The 21,492-nt window shown below is 50.1% G+C and overlaps 1 protein-coding gene across 1 annotated transcript; it reads left to right on the top strand.

Annotated features, from left to right (window-relative positions):
- The first annotated feature begins 180 nt into the window (after window positions 1-180).
- LOC128272553 (myosin-I heavy chain) lies at window positions 181-20,940 on the top strand. The gene is made up of 13 exons (XM_053010379.1): window positions 181-291; window positions 2,402-2,464; window positions 11,340-12,425; window positions 12,489-13,660; window positions 14,460-14,996; window positions 15,074-16,358; window positions 16,425-16,654; window positions 17,642-17,819; window positions 17,888-18,836; window positions 19,056-19,562; window positions 19,698-19,999; window positions 20,089-20,532; window positions 20,671-20,940. Exons 1-13 carry the CDS (start codon window positions 214-216, stop codon window positions 20,938-20,940), a joined length of 7,101 nt encoding a protein of 2,366 aa, XP_052866339.1. The 5' UTR covers window positions 181-213.
- The last annotated feature ends 552 nt before the right edge of the window (window positions 20,941-21,492 follow it).

The raw sequence follows: 21,492 nt of genomic DNA, 5'->3' as shown, positions 1-21,492 counted from the left end.
ACCAACCCATCAGTGGAATGGAAACACGGAGCAACACCTTTCGCTGATTATAAAAGGTCCTAGAATCAACATTCTGCCACAGAGCGCGCGCTCTGGAAGGAAGGATGGCTTAGTTCCCCACGACTAGTATGTCCCAGTTTTTTCTCAATTGTTTCTTCCATTACTCTTTTTTCAGGCCGCATCGGCTCCACCCCGGACAAGGGCGTCCCCGATATGACGTGCATCTCGGACATCGACGAAAACGGCATCAACCGCAATCTGAAAGTGCGCTACGAGCGCGACCAGATATACGTATCCTTTGCCATAGAACTCAAACGCGCGCACTACATTTTCAGCGCTTTAATCCCACATCCCGTCAATCACGTTAGCTCCTCGGACGCGTTCGTTCCGGGGTCCTTCTTGATGAATGTTCTCAGCTCCCCAGCAGGCCCCCGCCGAGCGTGGTGAAATAATACATCCATTTTTCTACGCCACCACCGAGTAATCGGAGACGGACGGGGCGCACCGTAAACCGCGTAAGCGTAGCTCATAATCCGACCATATCGGTTCGGATCTTTTCCACTTTAGAGCTGCACCCCGAGCCCGCGCTGGCGGCGAGATAGTTACCACCGTGGCGTAATAAATATAAAACACGCATTTTACGCATCTTTGGCCGTGCCCGGGAGTTTCTTCGTTTCGCTTTTTAGGAGCTACATAGCGCAGTGGAGATGCGCGCCCAGTGATGCATGCCGCTGCTGCTGCTGCAGTGGCCGCGGAGACGTGAATCCGTCTTCTGCCGCCGGCACCATTCTACCGACCTCCATTAGGTTCGCGGCGTGTGCGGACCACCGAATTCCTTCGGCTTTTTAATCGGTTTTGCCGGCTCCGCGGTCTGGGAAAGCTTGATCTCGGGGAATCTTTTCCGCGACTGAAGCCCTCCGGGTGGGTGACTCACTGTTGGGGAATCTGTTTTCATGCGGTCAGGCGGGTTTCTCTAGGTTAGCTGCAGCTTTAAAGGGCTAACGGGAAGACAAAGTTCAGAAAATCGTTTTATTGAACCGCTTATGAACGTGGGTCGTTAGTTTTGTGATGAGAGAGACCCGCGACCAGACCGGACCTACTTCGCTCTGTTGGTATCAGTATGTATTGCGATGATTCCAGCATCACGACGATCACCATCAGCGGCGGTGATCACACCTTTCCTGTATTGGGGGTATGCTGAATCATCGTTTGCATGATTCAGCGGATCGCTCGCTCGGCCACTTCTCCCCCTTTGGCATAGCAAAGATCATTGGGCAACACATTGGATACCGGTCAACGGAATACCGTTAACACAGACTCGCGGACGTTTACGATGCTGGAATTTCCGCACCAATCTCGAGGTGATAAGAGCCCGTCGGCGGCGGTGCTTTCGTCGCGTGAGTCACCTCGCGTGGTTCCGCTAAAACATCGAAACATCGAACCCCATCACCGGGGTTTCCCTTGCCGTCTTACATCAAGCGAGCGGCACGTGCCCAGCATAAACGACCCGTCGGTTGATTGAAAAGCCGGCACGCCAAACAATAACTAACGGTCGCGCCTGCTGCTAATACGTCGAATCAAGCACCGCCAACGACACTTCAACTGGAAAAGGGTTCCGGGACCATCGGCCCACGCGACTCTAATTTACGCCCAAAATAGAGAGGGCCGTGCGCTGTGTCCGCCTTTAATTGGGGCAACTGCTGCTTGCCCACATAAGCCGCCTATCCGGAGTGGGTGGGTTGTTGGGGGCCGGTTCCTCATGACAAATGTAAAGGATCACGTGGCCCGGGACAAATCGGGAGGAGAATTTAAATGTACACCCAACAATTGTAATCAATTCTTTTAGGCCCAATTCCCACATTGATGAGAGTGTTCTTTTGGCGCCGGCACGATGCGCTTTTAATGTTCGTTGTGTTCACACAAACATGTTTTATGTTTTATCAAGATATGTTTACCGCCAAGGGGCCAAGGGGCTATAAATAAGCTTGTTCACTTTGTCACTGTAGCCCGCGTTTTACACGTGTCACATGTGGCCCGCATTTCCTGCGTTTGAGCTTTGTTTGATGCCCCAAAAACAACAACAAAGTCACCCAAAAACAATGTGTCCATCTCGTTTAGCTCTGGAGCAATGTAATGTTTGCTCATCGGTCCCTCCCCCCGGGTGACAAATTAGTTTTCGTTGCGTTGGACATTCCTACGACGACGAAGCAGCACACGTCAAGAGATGTCCGGATTGCGTCGCTGAGAAGAGAATTCCCCGGACTGACAAATTAAGGGCAGAGACCTCGCGAGATGTTGTATTGTTTCCGCAGCCTCCGGAAGCACCGGGGACAATCCCGGGATTAACATAGTTGTATCATCGGAATCGGAATGTTCCTTAACCGAAAGATTCATCACACAGACCTACACCGGATCGATCCTGATTGCCGTCAACCCGTACAAAGAGATCGAGTGTTACACTCAGGTAAGTGTTGTCTCTTAGTAATAATCCCCATCCGTTAGCGTTGTCAACGAAGAGACTGCATCGCACGTCGGGGGATACCGTCCCGCGACTGCTGCTGTGGTCCCCGGTGAACGGTTGGAGCCTGTGCCATTACAGCAAAGTGATTTATACTTCAGTGGCAATAAATTTGTTTTCCCGTGTGCCCCGTGGCTGAGCATAGCCTTTTTCACGCCAGCTTAAGGCTGCCGAACGTGTCACCGAAAAACGGCTATTCGCCGCAACGGAGGCCCCAGATTCCAGAGGGGAATTAGATGCAGAGCCGCGTGTCGTACTGCGCGCGTATTATGCAACATATTTCCTGTCCGCCGGCTTTTTACGCTGCTGTGTGTCGTTGTGTGCATTCTGCTGGCACACTCTCTCTTTCTCTCTCTCTTTTGAGACGTTGTGGAAAAAAGAAGTGAAAATGCGGCACGGCGTTTCTGCTGCGCTGCTTCATCGAGTGCAACGATCAAGATCATAAACGATGATTGTTATGAGCTCCCCGTCCCGGCGACGTTCCGGTGATGCTGTGGCGCGCGCGTATTTTATGCTCTACCGCCAGGCTGAGGGGAGGGGAGAAGCGGTGGCCGGCGGCAGTGGGGAAGCGTCTGAATTTAGAACCCGGCGGCAGAGCAGCAGTAGAACTGTGTGCAGCATCGGACACGAAGCGGACTCCACTGGTCTGCGGCATTTACGATGCTCTTGGGGAAAACTTTGTATGACATTGGCGAGTGATGCTTCGTTCGCTTTCCGCTTACATCAGGGGTCTTTGAACCATGGGATGACCCCAGGTCGCAATCTCTGGCTTGGGAACCACGGGGCTTGGGGTTTCGGTGTTGGTCCCGAGTTGCCCGAAAATACACGACTCAACCGCGGACAGTTGTACGAATAACTTCTAGGAAACGATTGTGAAAAACAACTGCATTAAGTTACACCAACGGTAGTAAATTAAATACATTTTGGAAGTGGTTGGGATAATTTAAACATGTTAAGTAACAGAAATTCATTCCAATTTAGTTGTGACCAGCAGAATCTCTTGGTTGTGGTCAAAAATAGAATAAAGTGATTAAGTTTTCATACACCTGCATTGAAAGGATTCAATTCTGCTGTAGTAACAGTGAGGGAGAAACAGATCAGATCAATCTGATCTGGTTTGTGGAAATTAAAGCATTTGAGTATTGATCAACGTCTTGCACCGACTGAATGACAATGAAATTGGAAAGTTCGATAATCTACACTACTTTCGGAGGTCTTCTGTCTGGTTTTTGATCAATAGTTTTGCCAATTTTTCATAAAATATGCTCTTTGTAGGCTTTGGCAATTTATTCATTTGCCTTTTAGTGTTCATGGCAAATGTACGCAGTGCCAATAAACGAACAACATAGAATACAGAAAACAGGCATGGGTCTCGCTTTTTAAAGGGTTTAATAAAAAAAAACCGCCTATTCATGAACGGATCGGTATCGATCTCTTGGAGATTTGGAGTAGCATTTTGAGGAACAATGTTTCTTGTTTTTTCAAAAAACCAATTGATACTATTTTCAACACACTGTCAAACCAACTAAAAAAGTTGTTCAAGCAACTCAGAGGAAAGTGTCGTACAATTACGTTGTCGTCGCCCATTATTTGTGTTAGGCGCATAAGGTGAATGAGTCAATTTGGACACTCAGTTGTGGGTCAAATAATGTCTGTAATTAAGCAAAATTAAATAACCGCTCATTGGTCAATGTTGATTGATTCTCATTGTCACAATAAATTCCTTTCTCAAACTAGTGTTTTTCGAAAGAGGAAAACTTAGAGTAGCGAACCTAAGCAAAAAATATGGCTCACTAGTGATTTGCCATTGCCCGAGTCCGTGTCTCGGGGCCGAAGATAATGTCCGCTTGTCTAGCGTCGTAGAAATAGTGAGAGCTACTTATTGCAAATTAATTTCTAGTCTCGCTCCGGGGGCTCGCGCGTCGACGACTTCACTTTTGACGGTGTGACGACATCGGTTACAGAAACGCCAAGGAACCAATAAAAGGGGCACCAACCGCTCATTGTTTTAAAGCCAATATAATTGGCCACTACGCCGCGTGCCGCTTCACCGACCGCCTCGGGGACGGCCCCTCGACACTTAGGTGGCAGAGAGTAAGTTCATCATTCAACTTTTACGACTCCGCCACAGAGTGCCGATTAATGCTGGACGGCCAACCGGCCAGCCGGGTGATGTGTTCATCGCCGTCGTTCCGGAAAAGTGTCGGAAAACCGCAGCAGCAGTCCGTATCTTCCTGGGGCCTCAGCCTCTGTGGCAGCATCTTCTGGGGTCTAACTTTGAAGTTGTTCTAAAACGGTCCCTCACGGAATGGGTTGCGTAGAGGCAACTGGCCGCGCTGGCGGTGAGTGAGTGAGATTAAGATAGCCGTTGGATGCCGTTGCTGCCACGGGGATCGGCAGAAAAAACTCCATTAGTCCGTACTCCTACATAAACATGCCGATGGTCGGCCCTGTCGCTACCGGGGTGGGGGCCATTTATGGACCCTAGATTTTCGCTTTTACCGGCGAGTAGAGTGTGCGTGCGAGAGAGAAGAAACCAACGGTTTTTCCACCTCGGAATGGGAAGATTAATCAGTATGCTTTTCATCTTGCTCCGCTTTTCTTCGCCCTCCGCCCATGTCACTGGGCGCCCACGGCCTGATCATCTTTCGCACCCATGGATCACCTCCCGTTTCCGGGCGAGGTCGACCCCCCAAACTCCTGCCGGCCGCCACTGACCGGCACCGGTATACGAAGAAACTAAAACCTATCTGTGTGCCTGTTTCTTCGAGTGAGTCTTCGGACGGAGATGTGTTGATGAAGGGTGCGCGAGAGAGTGGGCCGGCAGAGCGCGGCCTCTCCGACGAGAAGAGGTGGCTTACACGGCGAGCGCGCGCGCCCGCGCGGAGCATCTGCTTTTGGTGACCCACATTCGATGCGGTTGCGATGCGCCCAAAAGCGATGCTCCCTCCTTCGGGGCCAGGAAAGTGGCACCATGCCGTGGGCCAAAGGTGTGCCACCGGCAACACCAGTCGTGAACTATCTGGTGCATGAAGAGAAGCGGTTTTTGGGCTTGATGTTGATGTTGAGCCAACCGGACGACGACGACGACGGCTTCAAACGAAAGTATCAAACTCCTATTCCAAGCGTCCCATTCAGCGCGTCGCTGCTCGAGAGGAACTCGGACATACGCGCTCCCCACAAACACAACGAAAGTGCTGGACCATCAACCCATAATTACATAAATAAATTTCCTTCCAATCGAATCGATCTTCGCTACGCTCCGGCACACGCCACCACCGGCGTTTATTTGGCCAGATTTTGGACTCACCACCAACAGTTTCAGCGCCACAAATTCCAACCGATTGATCGATCGAGTGACGAACCGTTCCAGATCTCGTTCTCTCTCTTTCTCTTGTCCTTCTCCCATTTTCGCGGTCATTCGAAATCAACCGGCAACAACAACTGCGGCAGGCCGACCAGAGGTGTTTCCGCGATCCGGATCCGGGGCCGCGGATTAGCCGGCGATGATAACAACCCGTTATCATGCGGTGCTTCAACCCGGCTCCATTACTACTACTCCGGGGCGTGTTGCCACTAATTAATTGGCCGGCCTGGCAGGCTGCGCGGAGCACCGGTCGCGTCACAGATTTTGCCAAAAAAACCGCGTGCCATGCTCGTTATGCTCTCTGTGTGTGTATGTAGGGGCCAGATGAGTGAAACTTTTCGCGCAATCTCTCCTTTTTAACCTGGCGGACAAAAGGGGAAAACTCCGCCATCATCACCATCACCGTGTGTGATCCTCACTCCTGGTCCATCTGCCGTTCGTTCGGCCGGAGCCTCTTCGCTCCCAAGACCCGGTGGTCCCAAGTGGAACACGAGAGGTTTAGGGGGTAGTAAAACTTTCCTTTTCGTTTTGTTGGGTGTGCTTTCTTCTAAATTGGTGGCAGGAGCAGGCCTGGATTTAGGATCGGCTTTCGCTGCACAATCGCTGTCGCGGAAGCCGGGAACCGGACACCTCTCCTTGTATGAAACTAACGGTTCCTAACAATCTTATACACCTACTAGTTCTTACCAACTTTCGACAAATAATACTATTTGACTATTATTTGATCATTTCTCCACAAACTCGCCCCATATCGTTCCGGGATCATCGCAACACCATGTGATTTCTGGCTATTCGCTAAACTCAAGAGGCCGGTCCGTGAGAACACAGTCAATAGTTGAGGTAGGAGTCGAAACAAAGAATGTGTTGAAAGTTATTCTTAAAAAGAACTTTTTGAACCGTTTCGAAAATTGGAACAAATATAGACATAGATGTATTCCAAAGAGTAGGGTTTAAGTATTAGCAAGTATTAGTATTATTAACGCCGAATGATAGTCCCTGGCATTCCTAACCGATTTGATGTTTCATTAGCTGAACAGTTTAGAAATATAAACACGACTTGAATGTAGTTTTTGGTGCTTTTTTGGGCTTCCAGTTCAATTTTTTCTGTTCGGAAACGGTTGCTGCACGCAACAACATGATAGCCGTTGTTGCACTTGCTGTGGTTGATGCCTGTTGATTTAACGTTGTCAGCCAGCCAGTGGCACGCATAAGACTACCATCATTATGTGGTGCTAATTACAGGCTACCCAAGCGAGCGAGCCGAGTTTTCCCACGGAAAATTAATCGTGCTTACCTGTCGATTGCCCAATCGTCTGACAGACCGCAGCCTGCCAGCCTGCTCCCTGCCTGTCACCAGCGAATAGAGACAACAAACCCAGGGGGCGCTCTCCACTGGGGTTCTCGGTGAGACTCGCGCAAATCCGAAAGCCTACTCTCTAATTGCTACCTGCTACAGAATGGTTTGCTGCAAAGTAAACAGTGGTGGACCACCGATGGCCGCTGGTCGGAGCAGAATTTCCCACGATCTCGTCACGATCAGCAGCCGACGTTCTCGGGAGAGCAATTTTGCATGATTGACAAACGTTGTACGGGCGGTTTTGATCCATCGCTGGACGTGCACACATCGGGCTGTAATGTAGTCGCCAGCACCCCCCAGGGGGGATGTTGTTGGTCGCTGGCCGAGTTGCATAAATAATGATCACCACTTCGCTTAATCGTTACTTTATCTTAGTAGCGTTTTGCGTTCGCGCTCGACGATCTTATCTTAATGATCCTGGTGATCCTAATCTAGATGCTTGCATTAAAAATGAAATTTAAAAAAACCTATCATTTCGAGCCATCAAAGCATGGTCAGCCGATTATTTATGTATCCGATCCAACCGGACACTAATACAGTTAATACAAATTGCCAATCATACGATAAAAGTACCAGACGATCTACAGTGATCAACAGTTGGTAGTGTTATCAAATGTCACGAAACGAAAAGATTGTTTGTAAGGGGTGGCACCAAGTGGCGCAATGTCCACCCGCAGTTAACGGGCCCGCATATCACATCCGCTAATTACCACTCGCCGCGTAACGACTTAATTGGCAAAATTACATACGCACAATAAATGTTTTTATAACCAACGGAGGGATTACCGCTGGGCCAGCCAAAAGCAGCCTTTGAGGCTAGGGATGTGTGTTAGGAAAAAACCAACACATCTTCGCAATTTGGCCACCGTTTTTGGTCTGCCGATCTACCGCCCGATTGGACGGGTGTATAAGCATAAAAAAGGAATTGGTGCTTCCGGTGCGTTGTGCTTTTGTGACCACCTCCTTACGCGGCCATCACCTTTTTCATATGTACATAGGATGCAACCGATCGAGTTCGATTGCGCCACCGTGTGCCCACGTCCCACGGTATAGGCCCCTACCGGAGAGGAAGTAGCATAGGAATTCATATTCACCACACGTGTGGCCTCAAGTGTCCCCCGGTAACTGCCAGCCATTCCAACGATGATGGCGCTAGCTCGCCTACAGCGACCGGAAAGAAGGTTTTTGGATGGGAAAGAATCGCAACCGGCTGACGTCACTTCGCCCGCACGGTGGCTGGGTAGCAACCTAATCACAAAACGAGGAACAGTCTTGGGCAAACAAATTACAACTGGCTTGTAAAGGTTACGTTTCGCTTGGCGGGCTCCGTAGGTCAGCTGTTTGCCAACGCGAAAACTAATAAAAAGTGTCTCGTCGCGTCGTCGATTTCGTTGGCCGGAAATTTCTTTATTTCTCGTCGTTCGAGCATCGTCTGGACAGAAAACGGCACCAGGGGGTTTCGATTGATCGTCGGATGCGCACAGCTTTTCGATTGATTGTTTGATTGGTTGATGATTGGTTGATTGGCCAAAAAAATGCAGTTTTTTGGGACGAGTTGTAAATGCAGGCAGGATCTTGTAGCGGGTGCCATCACACCCCTAATACCGCTGCTAAAGGAAATAAAGGAAAATACCCTTCTTTCAATCCGTTGGCAGCCAATCGGTCATTTACGGCAGACAAAGTAAATATTTCCACTAACGCTTGCAATAGTAGTCGGTTGGCTGTGAATGGAAGAAGCCAATCTAGCGCTTTGAGTTCACCATCTATTGGTTGAGGGCCACCAGGGCACCTGCTCCGGAGACAGAGCCAAAAGCTCGTCCATAATCTCGCTAATCGCAAGCTGTCTGCGCATCCACAACATGAAGAAGAAACATCCCTTCCCCATGGTGAATGTTACACGAGATTTGCACACGGTATCCATGTTTCTCCGCACGCGGCGCCGGCGGCAGCGGCGATACCTCTGGGCGAGTCGGTCGGTCGGCCAGACGAACACTTTCTTTCGATGGTCTATGCGAGGTATGTGCCAAATAAAATACAATTATCACGAAAGATAGTCGTTTAGAAACGATAGTATCTTCGTTCCGGATTCGCCTACGAATTATCTGACCATGTTAGCCGCGCACGGTCGGTGAAAACCGTGGACTGTGATTAGTATTGGGTACAAGGCGTCTGGCAAAACACATCTTGTCGCACGAGGATTGGCCAACGGGCGGGGGGAGTGACTTTCGCTGGGCCCCTGGGCTGGGCGTCTTCTATCGTTAAAAGTGCTTGAGTCGCTCAGGGAACAACAATCCTCCGGTAATCGCAAGTAAATTCCCACAGTTTTTGAGCAAAAAACCAAAATCGTGGCACAAAAGGGACCATTGCAAAGGGAATAAGAATACCATTCTCCAGAAGGGATAGTTTCCGGAAACCCCTATCACAGCATATGTCTACAACGCTGGACTTGCCTTTGCCGCGGTTGGCACCAGAGGTCGATAGCTGCTGGTGGTGACCCCGGGCTTCCATGCTAATTGTGGGAATTTCAGGTCCAACGAAGCGCATCACACTTTTTGACCAACCGCTGGTGGTGGGTAAATCTTTCCGTTTGGCCGGTCGCGACCGCCGCCGCCGTCGCCCGTGTTAACCTTGGCTTGTCGGCAGGCAGCCGGCTTCGCAGCCGAGCGATTTTTATGATCGTTATCTAGACGCTACGGAAAAGGAAAATTAAAGAAAAACTTTAGTGCCAATGAGTGCGCGGCGGTCCGACCCGGCCGGATTGACTTCGAACGCCATCCACCGCCATGTGCGCTGTGGCTCAATGATATGTCTGCTGTTACTGGCGTCTTTTCCTTCTGACCAGGCGATAATATTTCGAAATTTAAATTTAAAATTGCACCACCGTTAGCGGTGCTTATAGCCGGCGTAGCACCAACACAGCAGGGCCCTTTTTGGGGTAACAATGGCATGGAAAATATGTTCTGTTCTCTGTTGTTTGCACAGTTGGAAAACAAATGATAGGAGGAATAGGTTCGTGGCCATTTTTTATAGCCCTTTAGACCGTTTCTTTTCGTGAGAATGAGAAAATATTTACTTTGGTTCTGGTTTACGACTCTGCTTTTGAACGACTGAATTCATTAACAAATGTGCATGATTCCTTTTAAACTATCAATTTGTAGAGAAATCCGTTCATCCGCATTACAATCAATTCCGGTTTCAGTTTCGGAAACAGCATAAGTGATGTTTCCGTATGATTATATTTCTAAACATTGAAAGTCTTATATAAAATTCCATGATTACAAATTATTTGTGATGGGCAGAAAAACTGAAGCTAACAAGTGTGGCCAGGTTTTAGACTGTTAAAGGTAAAGTATGCGGGCCAACCTTCTGACGAGTCACTAACGATGTGTTAATGTTTCATGCAAATCCTATCGAACACATTTTTCATATGACAGAAAGCGATATTTTCTGCAATGAAATCACCGCTCTTGAAACTTATTACTGAAACACAATCGACACATTGGGAAGTATATAAACTAGTCATGAACAGAAAGTGGGGACAGACTTGATACAGACTTGAGCTTAGTTTAGTATACAATCTCCATAATTAGAGGTAATTTAAAGTAACTGACGACTCCTCTCGTTTGAGGTCAAAGGAGCAGTACGATATGCCATATCATTCCGTACCGGAGCCAACACTTCAGATTGTTAATATCCTTTCCAGCTTTGCTTTGAGCTAGGTGCCACTTCCTGTGGAGGGCCTGAATGGGCTTCTCGTCTCGTTCCTTTTCACTCCTCCTGCCTGTTGCGGAAGATTGTGGGAGGGTTTCATTTGACAAAAAGTAGGTCAACACCCCCTGCGCGACACTTGACCCACTGCGCGTTGCTGCTGCGGCGAATATGCAGTGTGCAATAACGGGCCCATATTATACCACTTTCCTGCTACTGAAAGACACTAATGGCAAAGTGTTGACATGAAATGAGGCAAAGGTGAAAGTCATACAATGTCGTCGAGTTTTTATAGTGATGTACTGCAGCAGCATATTAGCAATTGCTTCGTAATGCTTCGCAATCTCGCGACTAACCTGTCGTATTTGCTGTTTCGCTTTACCCCGTAGGAATATGTCGCCAAATACCACGGACAAAAGCTGGGACTCCTGGAGCCGCACGTCTTCGCTATGGCCGAAGCAGCGTATCGGAACATCCGCGACAACAACACCAACCAATCATGTGTCATATCCGGCGAGTCAGGGGCCGGGAAAACGGAAACAACCAAATTCATCCTGCAGTACCTGTGCTCGGTGACGTGCGACGTGTCGACCTGGGTTCAGCAGCAGATCCTGGAGGCCAACACTATCCTGGAGGCGTTCGGCAATGCGAAAACCATTCGCAACGACAACAGCTCTAGGTTTGGGAAGTTCATGCAAGTGTGTTTCGATTCCAAGTGGTGCATCAAGGGGTGCATCATCCAGGACTATCTGCTGGAGCAGTCACGCATCACGTTCCAGAGCCCTGGCGAGCGCAACTATCACGTGCTGTACCAGCTGGTGGCGGAGGGCCGCACCAACAATGAGCTGGCCACCGTGCTACATCTGCGCGATGCTTCCTTCTATCGGTACCTGAACTCGGGCGGCACCGAAGCCGGCGAACAGTCGGCCATGGAGGTGGCGACCGAATCGAAGCGTTTTGAGGCCCTCCGATTGGCGTTCAACGTGCTGCAAATATCACAGCCCCTGATAGACGGCATCTTCCGCGTGCTCAGTGCCATAATTTGGTTGGGAAACCTTAACTTTGCCGACGTCGACGGGGAGCGGTGCGAGCTGGCGCCGGAAGATGGCGAAATTGTGACGATTGTGGCCCAGTTGCTCGGCCTGCAGGAGGCGGATCTGGTGCAAGTGCTACTGACGCGACAGATCAATGTACGCGGCAACATTACGGAGATCCCGCTGAAGCTGCAGGAAGCGGGAGAAAACCGGCACGCCATGGCCAAGGCACTCTATTCGCGGACCTTCGCCTGGTTGATCAGCCACATCAACACCTGTATCAACCCGGGGCAGGATGCGTACCGTTTTCTTGGGGTACTGGATATTTTCGGCTTCGAAAACTTCAATAGCAACTCGTTTGAGCAGCTATGCATCAACTACACGAACGAAAAGCTACACAAGTTCTTCAACCATTACGTGTTTGCGCTGGAGCAGGAAATTGTAAGTTTGTCCCGGCTGTTCTTTATCGTTCCACATCTAACGCCGCTTTCTACTCGTTCACAGTACCGTCAAGAGGAAATCAAGTTTTCCCACATTCAGTTTACCGACAACACACAGTGCTTGGAGTTAATCGAGAAACCGCCACGCTGCATTCTCAAGCTGCTCACGGAACAGTGCCATATGCCCAAAGGATCCGACACAGCCTATCTAACCAACCTGCACAGTGAGTTCGAGCCGCATTCGAGCTATGTGAAGGGGCAAGATCGACGTCACTGGGAGTCGGAGTTTGGTATTCGCCACTACGCCGGTTGCGTTAGCTACACCGTGAAGGGATTCGTCGACAAGAACCGTGATGTGCAGCAGGACGTGCTGTTTGATCACATGAGCCGCAGTGCCAACACGTTCGTGCAGGAAATTGCATCCTTCCAGGATCTGCTCTCCATTCAGCACGTCCAGTCAGCCGCTTCCTCCACCACCAGCACGGTTTCGCGCGGAACGTCAAAGGGAAAGCTCACGGTTAGCGATACCTTCCGGCAGCAGCTGCAGGCCCTGGTGGACGTACTGCAAAGTACCAACCCGTGGTACGTGCGCTGCATCAAACCGAACTGTGACAAGCTGCCGAACGACTACGACGATCAGCTGGTTCTCGATCAACTGCGCTATCTCGGCATGCTAGACATCATCCGTATCCGGCGCGAAGGTTTCCCGGTCCACCTGACGTTCGACGATTTTGTGCAGAAATATCAATGCCTCACGAAACGGTTCCGCAACATGTCCAGCCCGGATCAGGCCCTGGCCGTGATACGTGAGCTGAACGTACCGACGACCGAGTGGCAGATGGGGCGCTCGAAGGTGTTCCTACGCAGTGTCGTCCACGAACCGCTGGAGGACGCCCGGAAGCAGGTGATCAACTCGAAGGCCCTCGTCATCCAGCGGAACTGGAAACGGTACAGCCAACAGCAGCAGTACCGACGGTATCGCTCGGCAGCACTTAAAATACAACATGCCTACAAGGGCTGGAAGCTGCGCATCGAGTTCCTCAAGAAGCGTCGCGCTGCCATCGTCATCCAGAGCCATCTGAGGGGAGTGTTCGCACGGGAAGTGGCCACCGCACTGCGCGAAATGCGGCGCGTTGACGAGGAGATGCGCAAACGTGAGCGACTGGAAGCGGAACGGAAGGAACGAGAAGCGGCCCAAGCGGAAGCCGACCGAAAGGCGCTGGAGGAAAGCGAAAGGTCTGTTCTTGGCCATAGTTGGGAGGTCTCTCCCATGCGTACTGTATCAGTAGTTGGATGTGTTTTTTGCGATGCGAGTAGACTTTGTTTTTGGTAATGGGCCGTTGTCAATCTGTGGGGTCGGAATGCGGAAGTCTCAAGTGGAAGAAAGTATGCAATTCGTTTGTCATGTTGGTTTGTTTTGTAGCCGCGCGTCTGAGAGTATTCAGGATTGCAGCTGTAGACATTTTTTATCCTTCTTCTCAATAACCCATTTACTATTCCCCATTTTTTGCATTCGACTATTCTTCCAGCTTTGCAAACCTAACTTTGGTGCTACTTTTAATTTCACTATCGATCGTAACGACCGCCGTGGTGGATTAATCCAAACCACCGACGGAAGCATGTGTAGCTATACTTCTTGGTTTTGCGTTTACATCCAGTGCCTTTGCGTAGCAATCTTGATCATTTCCTGCCTGATTGACCTTTAACCATAAACCGAGAACCAACCACAGCCTGTTTTGATTTTCATACCGTATAAGCATGCCTTTGTGTAGTACTGGAGATGGTCACAGAATCGGGTGAGTCGGCTTGCTACAGCGCCCAATTGTGTCCGTGCATTATCTGTGTGTCTGCGTACCTCCATGTCCTTCTTCGTGTTGACCGCTTGCTAGAAATCTATTGATAGAGCGCACGTTGTAGCTTAGAAACGGTTTAGATCAACTTTGATAACAACTAAACTGAACCACAACCGAACCGAACCGAACAGTATTTCCAGCACAACTAATGCCACAAAACTGTATCATCCCCCACCGTACAGGGTCGCTAAGGAAGAAATACTCGCTTTGTCGCAAATGGCCGAGCAGATAAACTCGAAACTGCACTCACAACAGCATGTTAACAATAATAACAGCCGCCTTTCGCAAGCAGCCTGCAAACAGCAAAACGGCGGGAACGTCGTCACTGCCGGCGGTGACAAGGGTGGCCAGTTGCTAGGCAGTATCGGCGCCAATGGGGCGAAAGCGGGCAGCCTGCAAAGCAACGATTCGGTTGATCTGGACAATTTATTTGCCTTTCTCAGCGAGGTACAGCCTAACGCGAACTCGAATGCCATCATTGACGAGATCGGCGAAAAGATGGACACGCTGGTAGAAGATCTGGACGTTGAGCTGGAGTCAGTTATACAGCAGGAAATCGAAGGTTTGACATGCGAAAGAAACAACAATGTAGCGGGCACCACCGCTACCTCCAAAGCGCCACTGGTGAACGGTACCATCCCGGCTCACAGCGCCACCGGCAACAGTAATATCAATAACAACTATACCAACAAACCAACGACACCCAAACCTATGGGAGGGTAAGCGTCAGCACGTTCCCTGTGATCTGTGAATAAAGTAACTTTTATGCTAAATTTCCCGTCCTTCACCTTCACAGTACTCCATCGTTGCCGGAACCGACAATGCCTCCGCCACCGCCACCGGTCGAGAACAATAACCACACGCGACCAACTCCGCAGCAGCACCACCATCCGGCCACGCTTCATCACATTCGACGCCACGAAGAGCCTATCTACGAAGCTGTGATCCATCTCAAAGAGCTTCCACCGCCGCCATTGGAAGCCAGCGAAAAGGTGCCACCGATTCCGCAACATCAAACTCCGCAACCACTACCACCGATGGGAGCGCCGACCCAACAGAGTCATCCAATTCTTCCGCCACCTCCTCCGGTGCATGCCCATCAACCGGCGCCACCACCCCATGCACACCAACCGCAAGCACCGCATGCACACCACGGTCAACCGGAGGCTCCCCAACCACCGCCACACGCTCACGCTGTCCCGAACCACGCATATGTTCACCTGGAAAACGGTACAGCGGGACATAAGCTACGACCCAAGAGCCCGGCGGTAATCCGGTCCGCCAGTCCCATCCAGCGCGTTGGTTCCGGTGGTCCGATGAGCCCGTCGTCGCCGAAGCAAAGCCGCCCAAGCTCGCGCGCTTCCTCGACCGGCGGCGGCGGTGGTCATCCGTACGCGGAACGTGAACAGCGGCGCAAGTATCGGGTTGAGAAGAAGCTGCAAGAGATGCAACAGCTCGATATTAGCGAGCGCGAGAAGGAGTTACTGCGCGACGATGTGTACTACGATATCCTCGAGTTCGCCGAAAGCTACTACAACACGCACGAGCGATCACCGGAGGGCACGATCATGGCGACCCTTACCCGCAAGGGCCGCAAATCGGTCGATATGGTGCCGAAGTACGAGATGATCACGTACTACCGTGGTACCACAATCCCGTCCTCGCACATACACATGTACGATCCGGAGAATGTGACCATCGCGTGCAACGTGTTTCGCGATCTGTGCAAATACATTCGCGGCGAGCTGAACAGCGAACGGGAACTGCAGGTCATTCAGTTCATCATCGGGCAAGGCATCGAACGGGAGGAGCTGAGGGACGAAATCTTCGTGCAGAGCATGCGACAGGCAACGAACAATCCGAGCGTGGACTGGACGGACCGGGTGTGGTTGTTGCTTTGCCTTACGATCGTCGCGTTTCAACCGAGCAAACTGTTGTTCCGGTATTTCGTTAGTTTCCTAAAGAAAAATCTGGAATCTCTCGAAGGGAAGCTACGGCAGTACGTCCAATGGTGTTTGGATAATTGTAAAAACACAAAAGTCCGATGCCGCCAGTATCCGCCGTCGAGTGTGGAGGTTGCGGTAAGTGAGCAAACGGATCAATCCCCTCACTGCTGCGGTACGCATTTATTCATATTTTCTTTGCAGGCAATGCGGCGACTTGGTACGATCGTTTGTCGATTTTTCTTCCTCGATGGTCGTACGAAGGCCATCGATGTACACCCAACGGACACGGCAAGCGATGCGGTCGCGAAGCTAGCGGAAAAGCTTGGGTTGTGCAATATTGAAGGATGGGCCATTTACCAATCTCGCCCGGATGGCGAAGAGCACGTAAAGTCGCACGATTATTTGTATGACATTATTGCAGCCTGGGAAACGTAAGTACATCTCTGTTTTAGAAAATCCGTTGTTGAGCGTGAATTGTGTGACTTTGTGCGATTTTTGTGGGGTAGTTTACTGGACGGTTTAAGGACATCGTTGCCGTGTTACGGGTGGCATACTTTCTAACTGACCTTAAGAGACTTTGACCTATTAAGACCTCACTGAGGGAATTGTACATGGTTTCTGTTTATAATGTGCCCTGCAGCTCTCTTTGTAACAAACACTGATATTTTGCTGCATCGAAAACTGGATTCCAAATTGACTAACTTCATCGCGTTCATTGACAAATCTTTGGCCAAAATATTGTAGTCTGCATACGTTGTCGGGTTAACACGTGATTTTGGCACCGAGCCCTTGTAAATATATAGATATAAACGATTTCATCAACAAGCATTGAAGCATATGGTGCTGCCTAATATTTGCAGAAGGACCTCATTGATAATCTCATTCATCATCACACGGTGCTATGCGTGTTGGTTGATTGCTGTGCTGTGTGCAGTTCGTTGGTAATTTGTGTATTTTGGAACACAGCTGTGTTTTGTAAATACTCAACGCTACCGTCCCTTGCTACGCGTATCAATAATGTGCCTCGTTTTGGGCCACTTTCTCTTTTCGCCTTTTCCGTCGTCAATCGAACGTTCCAGTGGACGAGACCGGGACTGTCGCCTGACGAATATAGTGAAAAAAGTGAACCGTCGGGCGTACCGAATTGTGTTGTACCTCAAGCTGCCCGAGGAACTGCTGAGCACAAAGTTGCCCAAGTATTATACCACCTGACGAAGACCACCGCGCACACACTGACGCTGGAAAACTGACCTCTACGGCTTTGTCGTACGCGACAAAGTCTTTTTTACACGCTGACCCGTAACGCAAAATCGCGGCTAACCAGAGGGAGGACATCGTGTCGCTGGATGATGTTTTGATGTGTTTTCTCCTCTTTTTTGCTTTCCCATTGTCGACGACGACTCTTGCAATTTCCGTAGAAAGCAAACAAAGATTCATGCTTCCAGCTCGACGTTGCGCAAAAACGCCACCACCCTGGGCTCGGGAGAGAACCGTTTTGTGTTCAAGAAGCGTTTGTTTAAGAGCACACGGGAACTATCGCAGGATCCGGTGGAAGTTAACATGTTGTACGCTCAAGCCGTATATAGTGTGGTAAAGGTAAGTAACACGTTTTGCCTTCTTGTCATCGATCGACATCTTTGCTCACATTCCTTCCCTCAATGCAGTGTGATGATTTCCCCGTGTCAGAGAAAGTGGCGTTACAACTGGCCGGCTTGCAGGCCCAGGTCGCGCTCGGCGATCCCTCTAACCAACCGAAACCGGAGTATTACTCCGACGTGCCGAGCTATCTACCGGAGCGCATTTCGAAAACCCGCGAAGAACAGTTCTGGGTGCCGATACTGGCCCAAGCTCATCGACAGTACGGTTCAGGACGGACGGAGCTGACGGCGAAGGTACTGTACCTATCGTGCGTCATGCAGTACCCCTTGTACGGTACAACGATGTTCGCCGTGTCCTACCGTGGCTATTGGAGCTATGGTAACAGTTTAATACTCGGCGTGAACTGCGAGGGTATTATACTCATCAAGCCGGACGATAAGTTCGTCCTGTATGAGTTCCGGTACGCCGAGGTAGAGTCGATCATGCTCGATCCAAGCGACAGCTTCATCACGCTCAGCCTCAACCGACACGGCGGCACCACTACCGATCAGCAGCGGTGCTTCGTGTTTGAGACGTTGCAGAAGAACGAAATCGGTTCACTAATCGTGTCGTACTACCCGGCACTCTCGAATTGGATCACCGAGAATGAGGTGCCTCCGAAGAAGAGCAAAGGCATCACGAACGAAGATCGGGTACGGTTGCACCACAACCTGGTTGTGTGCCGTCGCCATCTGGTGGACGCTGAACTCTTGCGCAAACCGCAAGATCCGAGCGGAGGCTTCCTGCGCAACACCCTACGGCGCCTGTCGAAGCATCGTTTGGAGAAGCTGCGTGCCGAGCACGGCAGCTCGGTGCACGATCACGGCGAAACGTACAAGGGTTTCCCACACGCCTACTGGGCCTTCAGTCGTCAAGCGTTACCCCAAAGTCTCAGCAAGTTGCCGGACCAGGAGGAGCAAGCCATGCTGCAGGTATTCAATTCGATCCTGACATACGCAGGCCTCGGACAAAACGGTAAGTAGAAGAATCCAAATAATGCATTCCTTGTCCTTGGCTAAAACGGGCGTTTTTCGGTCGCCGATCTTTGTCCCATTTTATGCGTATATCATACGAGAGTAATGTAATGTAAGAGTAGTTAATAATGTGTATCAATCAATGAATTGCGATTGCGTTACTTCATTGACGTTTATTTTTTTATCGTCTTGTCCCTGCGTACATTCGTGTTCAAATCAGGAGAGACAGTTCAGCGTGCAGAAGACGAACACATTACGCTCATACAATCGATCATGGATCGGTGCATGCGCAAGGAATCGCTGCTCAATGAACTGTATCTGCAACTGATCAAGCAAACGACCGACCATCCCGATCCCAACTCACGCGTTAACCTGCGCCATTGGGCCCTGCTTTCGCTAGCATGTAGCGTCATTTTACCACCGCAGAAAGTGGTCCGCAAGTATCTGCTTGGCCACCTGAAACGTTGCGCTAGTGATTTCATCACCGAGGAGGGCAAGTATGCACGCTTTGCGGAGAAATGTTTCTTCAAAACGCAGGGTACCCGGCGACGCCAGTGGCCACCAAGCCGGGAGGAGATCATCTGTACCATCAATCGCCGTCCGATCTACGCGCGGTTCCACTTCATGGACGGCCAGTACCACTCGGTGGAGTTCCACCCAAGCTCGACCTCTCGAGAGGTGATGGAAATCGTGAAGAAGAAGATTGGTCTTCAGGAAAATGCATTGGGTAAGTGTCGGCCGACAGGGTCGAATGGTCCGCTGGTGGAGTGGAGAGTGCGACGTGTGAACTAATGCTTGTCTAACGTGTGCTTTTGGATGGCGCTTTGGGATGGATGGTTTGGATGTGTGTGCCGCAACACAGGCTATGCCATATACGAAGTGCTGGGAGCCTCCGAGCGCAGCTTGCTGCCGGACGAAAAGGTTGCTGACGTTATGTCGAAGTGGGAAAAGTATCGCACTGCTGCCGCACAGGCCGTGCAACAGAATCAGAGCTCCAACTTACCGCCCGCCTGTCGCCGGCAGCATCATCTGTTTCTCTTCAAGAAACATCTGTTCTGCGATCAGTACATGAACCTAGACGACCCCGTCGAGAAGGAATTGCTCTATCACCAGGTGCTACACGGTTTGCGTACCGAACGTTTTCCAATCACCGAAATGGAGGCTGTGAGTAGTGCTTTCAATCTGGTTCCGGTGCTTCACTTGAATCCGGCTTCTGGCCTCGGCAAATAACGAACATTTTTCTTATCTTGCAGATTATGTTAACTGCTCTACAAGGACAACTTGAACTGGGCGATAGCTCCGATGTGGTGCAAGACTACCGACCGATAGCGGCGCACTGTTTACCACCCCGCTTCGTCCCCAACATCCCGCGCGACAGTGTTGCGATGCACCATCAAAGCCTGCGCGGCACAACGCCGGCTGAGGCGAAAAAATCTTTCCTGAATCTCATCCAAAGCTGGCCGCTACACAAAGCGACCATTTTTGATGTGATGCAATCGTTCACCTCTAACTGGCCGCGAATGCTATGGCTAGCGGTCGACCAGAAAGGACTGCATCTGCTCGAGCATCGTTCCCGCAACACACTTTGCACATACGATTACCAATCGATACTGTCGTTTTCTCCCAACATGAACTGTCTTATGATTATCACTGGCTCTGATAAGAAACAATCAAAGGTCATACTCACCACTGCCCAGGTAAGTGAAACGGTTGAAACTATCGTACGCTCATATTTCGAACAATATTTTCGAACAGCATTTTTCTAATCTACTCAAAAAGCTCGCAGTAGTGATTTTTTTCCAAACTGAATTTCATTTTATCTAACTCCAATACAGGCGTTCCAAATTGCCAACCTTATCCGAGAGTATATGGAAGTGCTGAGAAGGCAGCAATCGCACTCGGAGGATGCCCAGAAGGAAAATCAACCGGCAGCGGCAAGACCAGAGCAACCTCCACAGGTTCCGCCACACAATCAGCCGCTTCCGCCGCCTCATCAACAGATTCCTTTGGCGCAACAGCCTGGCGCCAATAAAGGCGGCCAACGTCCACCGTCGATGCTGCTACGGCAGTCAAGCGCTGCTCTCGTAGCGCCTCAGCCAAGCTAGAATCAAGCCCCCGATAAGTAAGAACCGCTGCTAAAGTGAGGTAACATGTAGAAATATTTCTAATGTGGCGTTTTTGAGCAAGAGGAATGTTTATGCCCGCTCCTTTTCCACAGACTCTTTCAACCATTTCCACGCCAAAAACCAAGAATGATCTCAAAATGATAAGCGGCAGAAACAGGCAACACGAGAACCACTACGCGGCTAAGCTAGCCTGATTTGGCCGCCGATTGGTTTCGCTTAGTCTACACCATTGCATTACCGTTTAACAAATGAAAACAAAAGACGAAGATTCATGGCCTCGAATAGAATGGAGTACAGAGCCTCTACCAATCATCCTACCAACAATATCTTACCAACAATTAAAGTAGAACAATTGAGAATGAACCAAAAAAATAACATACAAAACACAGGATCGTTGCTTATTGTTATTACAAAGAAGTTATCTATTAGCAGCCTATTGATTTCAAGGTTGGTAGACAAATTTATGCGCGCGCGTGCATTGTTCGACCTACCCTCATTGATGAAGCATTCTCCAATCGTTCGTGAGATGGT

Source organism: Anopheles cruzii, chromosome 3 (assembly GCF_943734635.1).
Source record: "Anopheles cruzii chromosome 3, idAnoCruzAS_RS32_06, whole genome shotgun sequence".
Classification (NCBI taxonomy): domain Eukaryota; kingdom Metazoa; phylum Arthropoda; class Insecta; order Diptera; family Culicidae; genus Anopheles; species Anopheles cruzii.
This window is presented reverse-complemented; position numbering and strand designations above follow the sequence as displayed.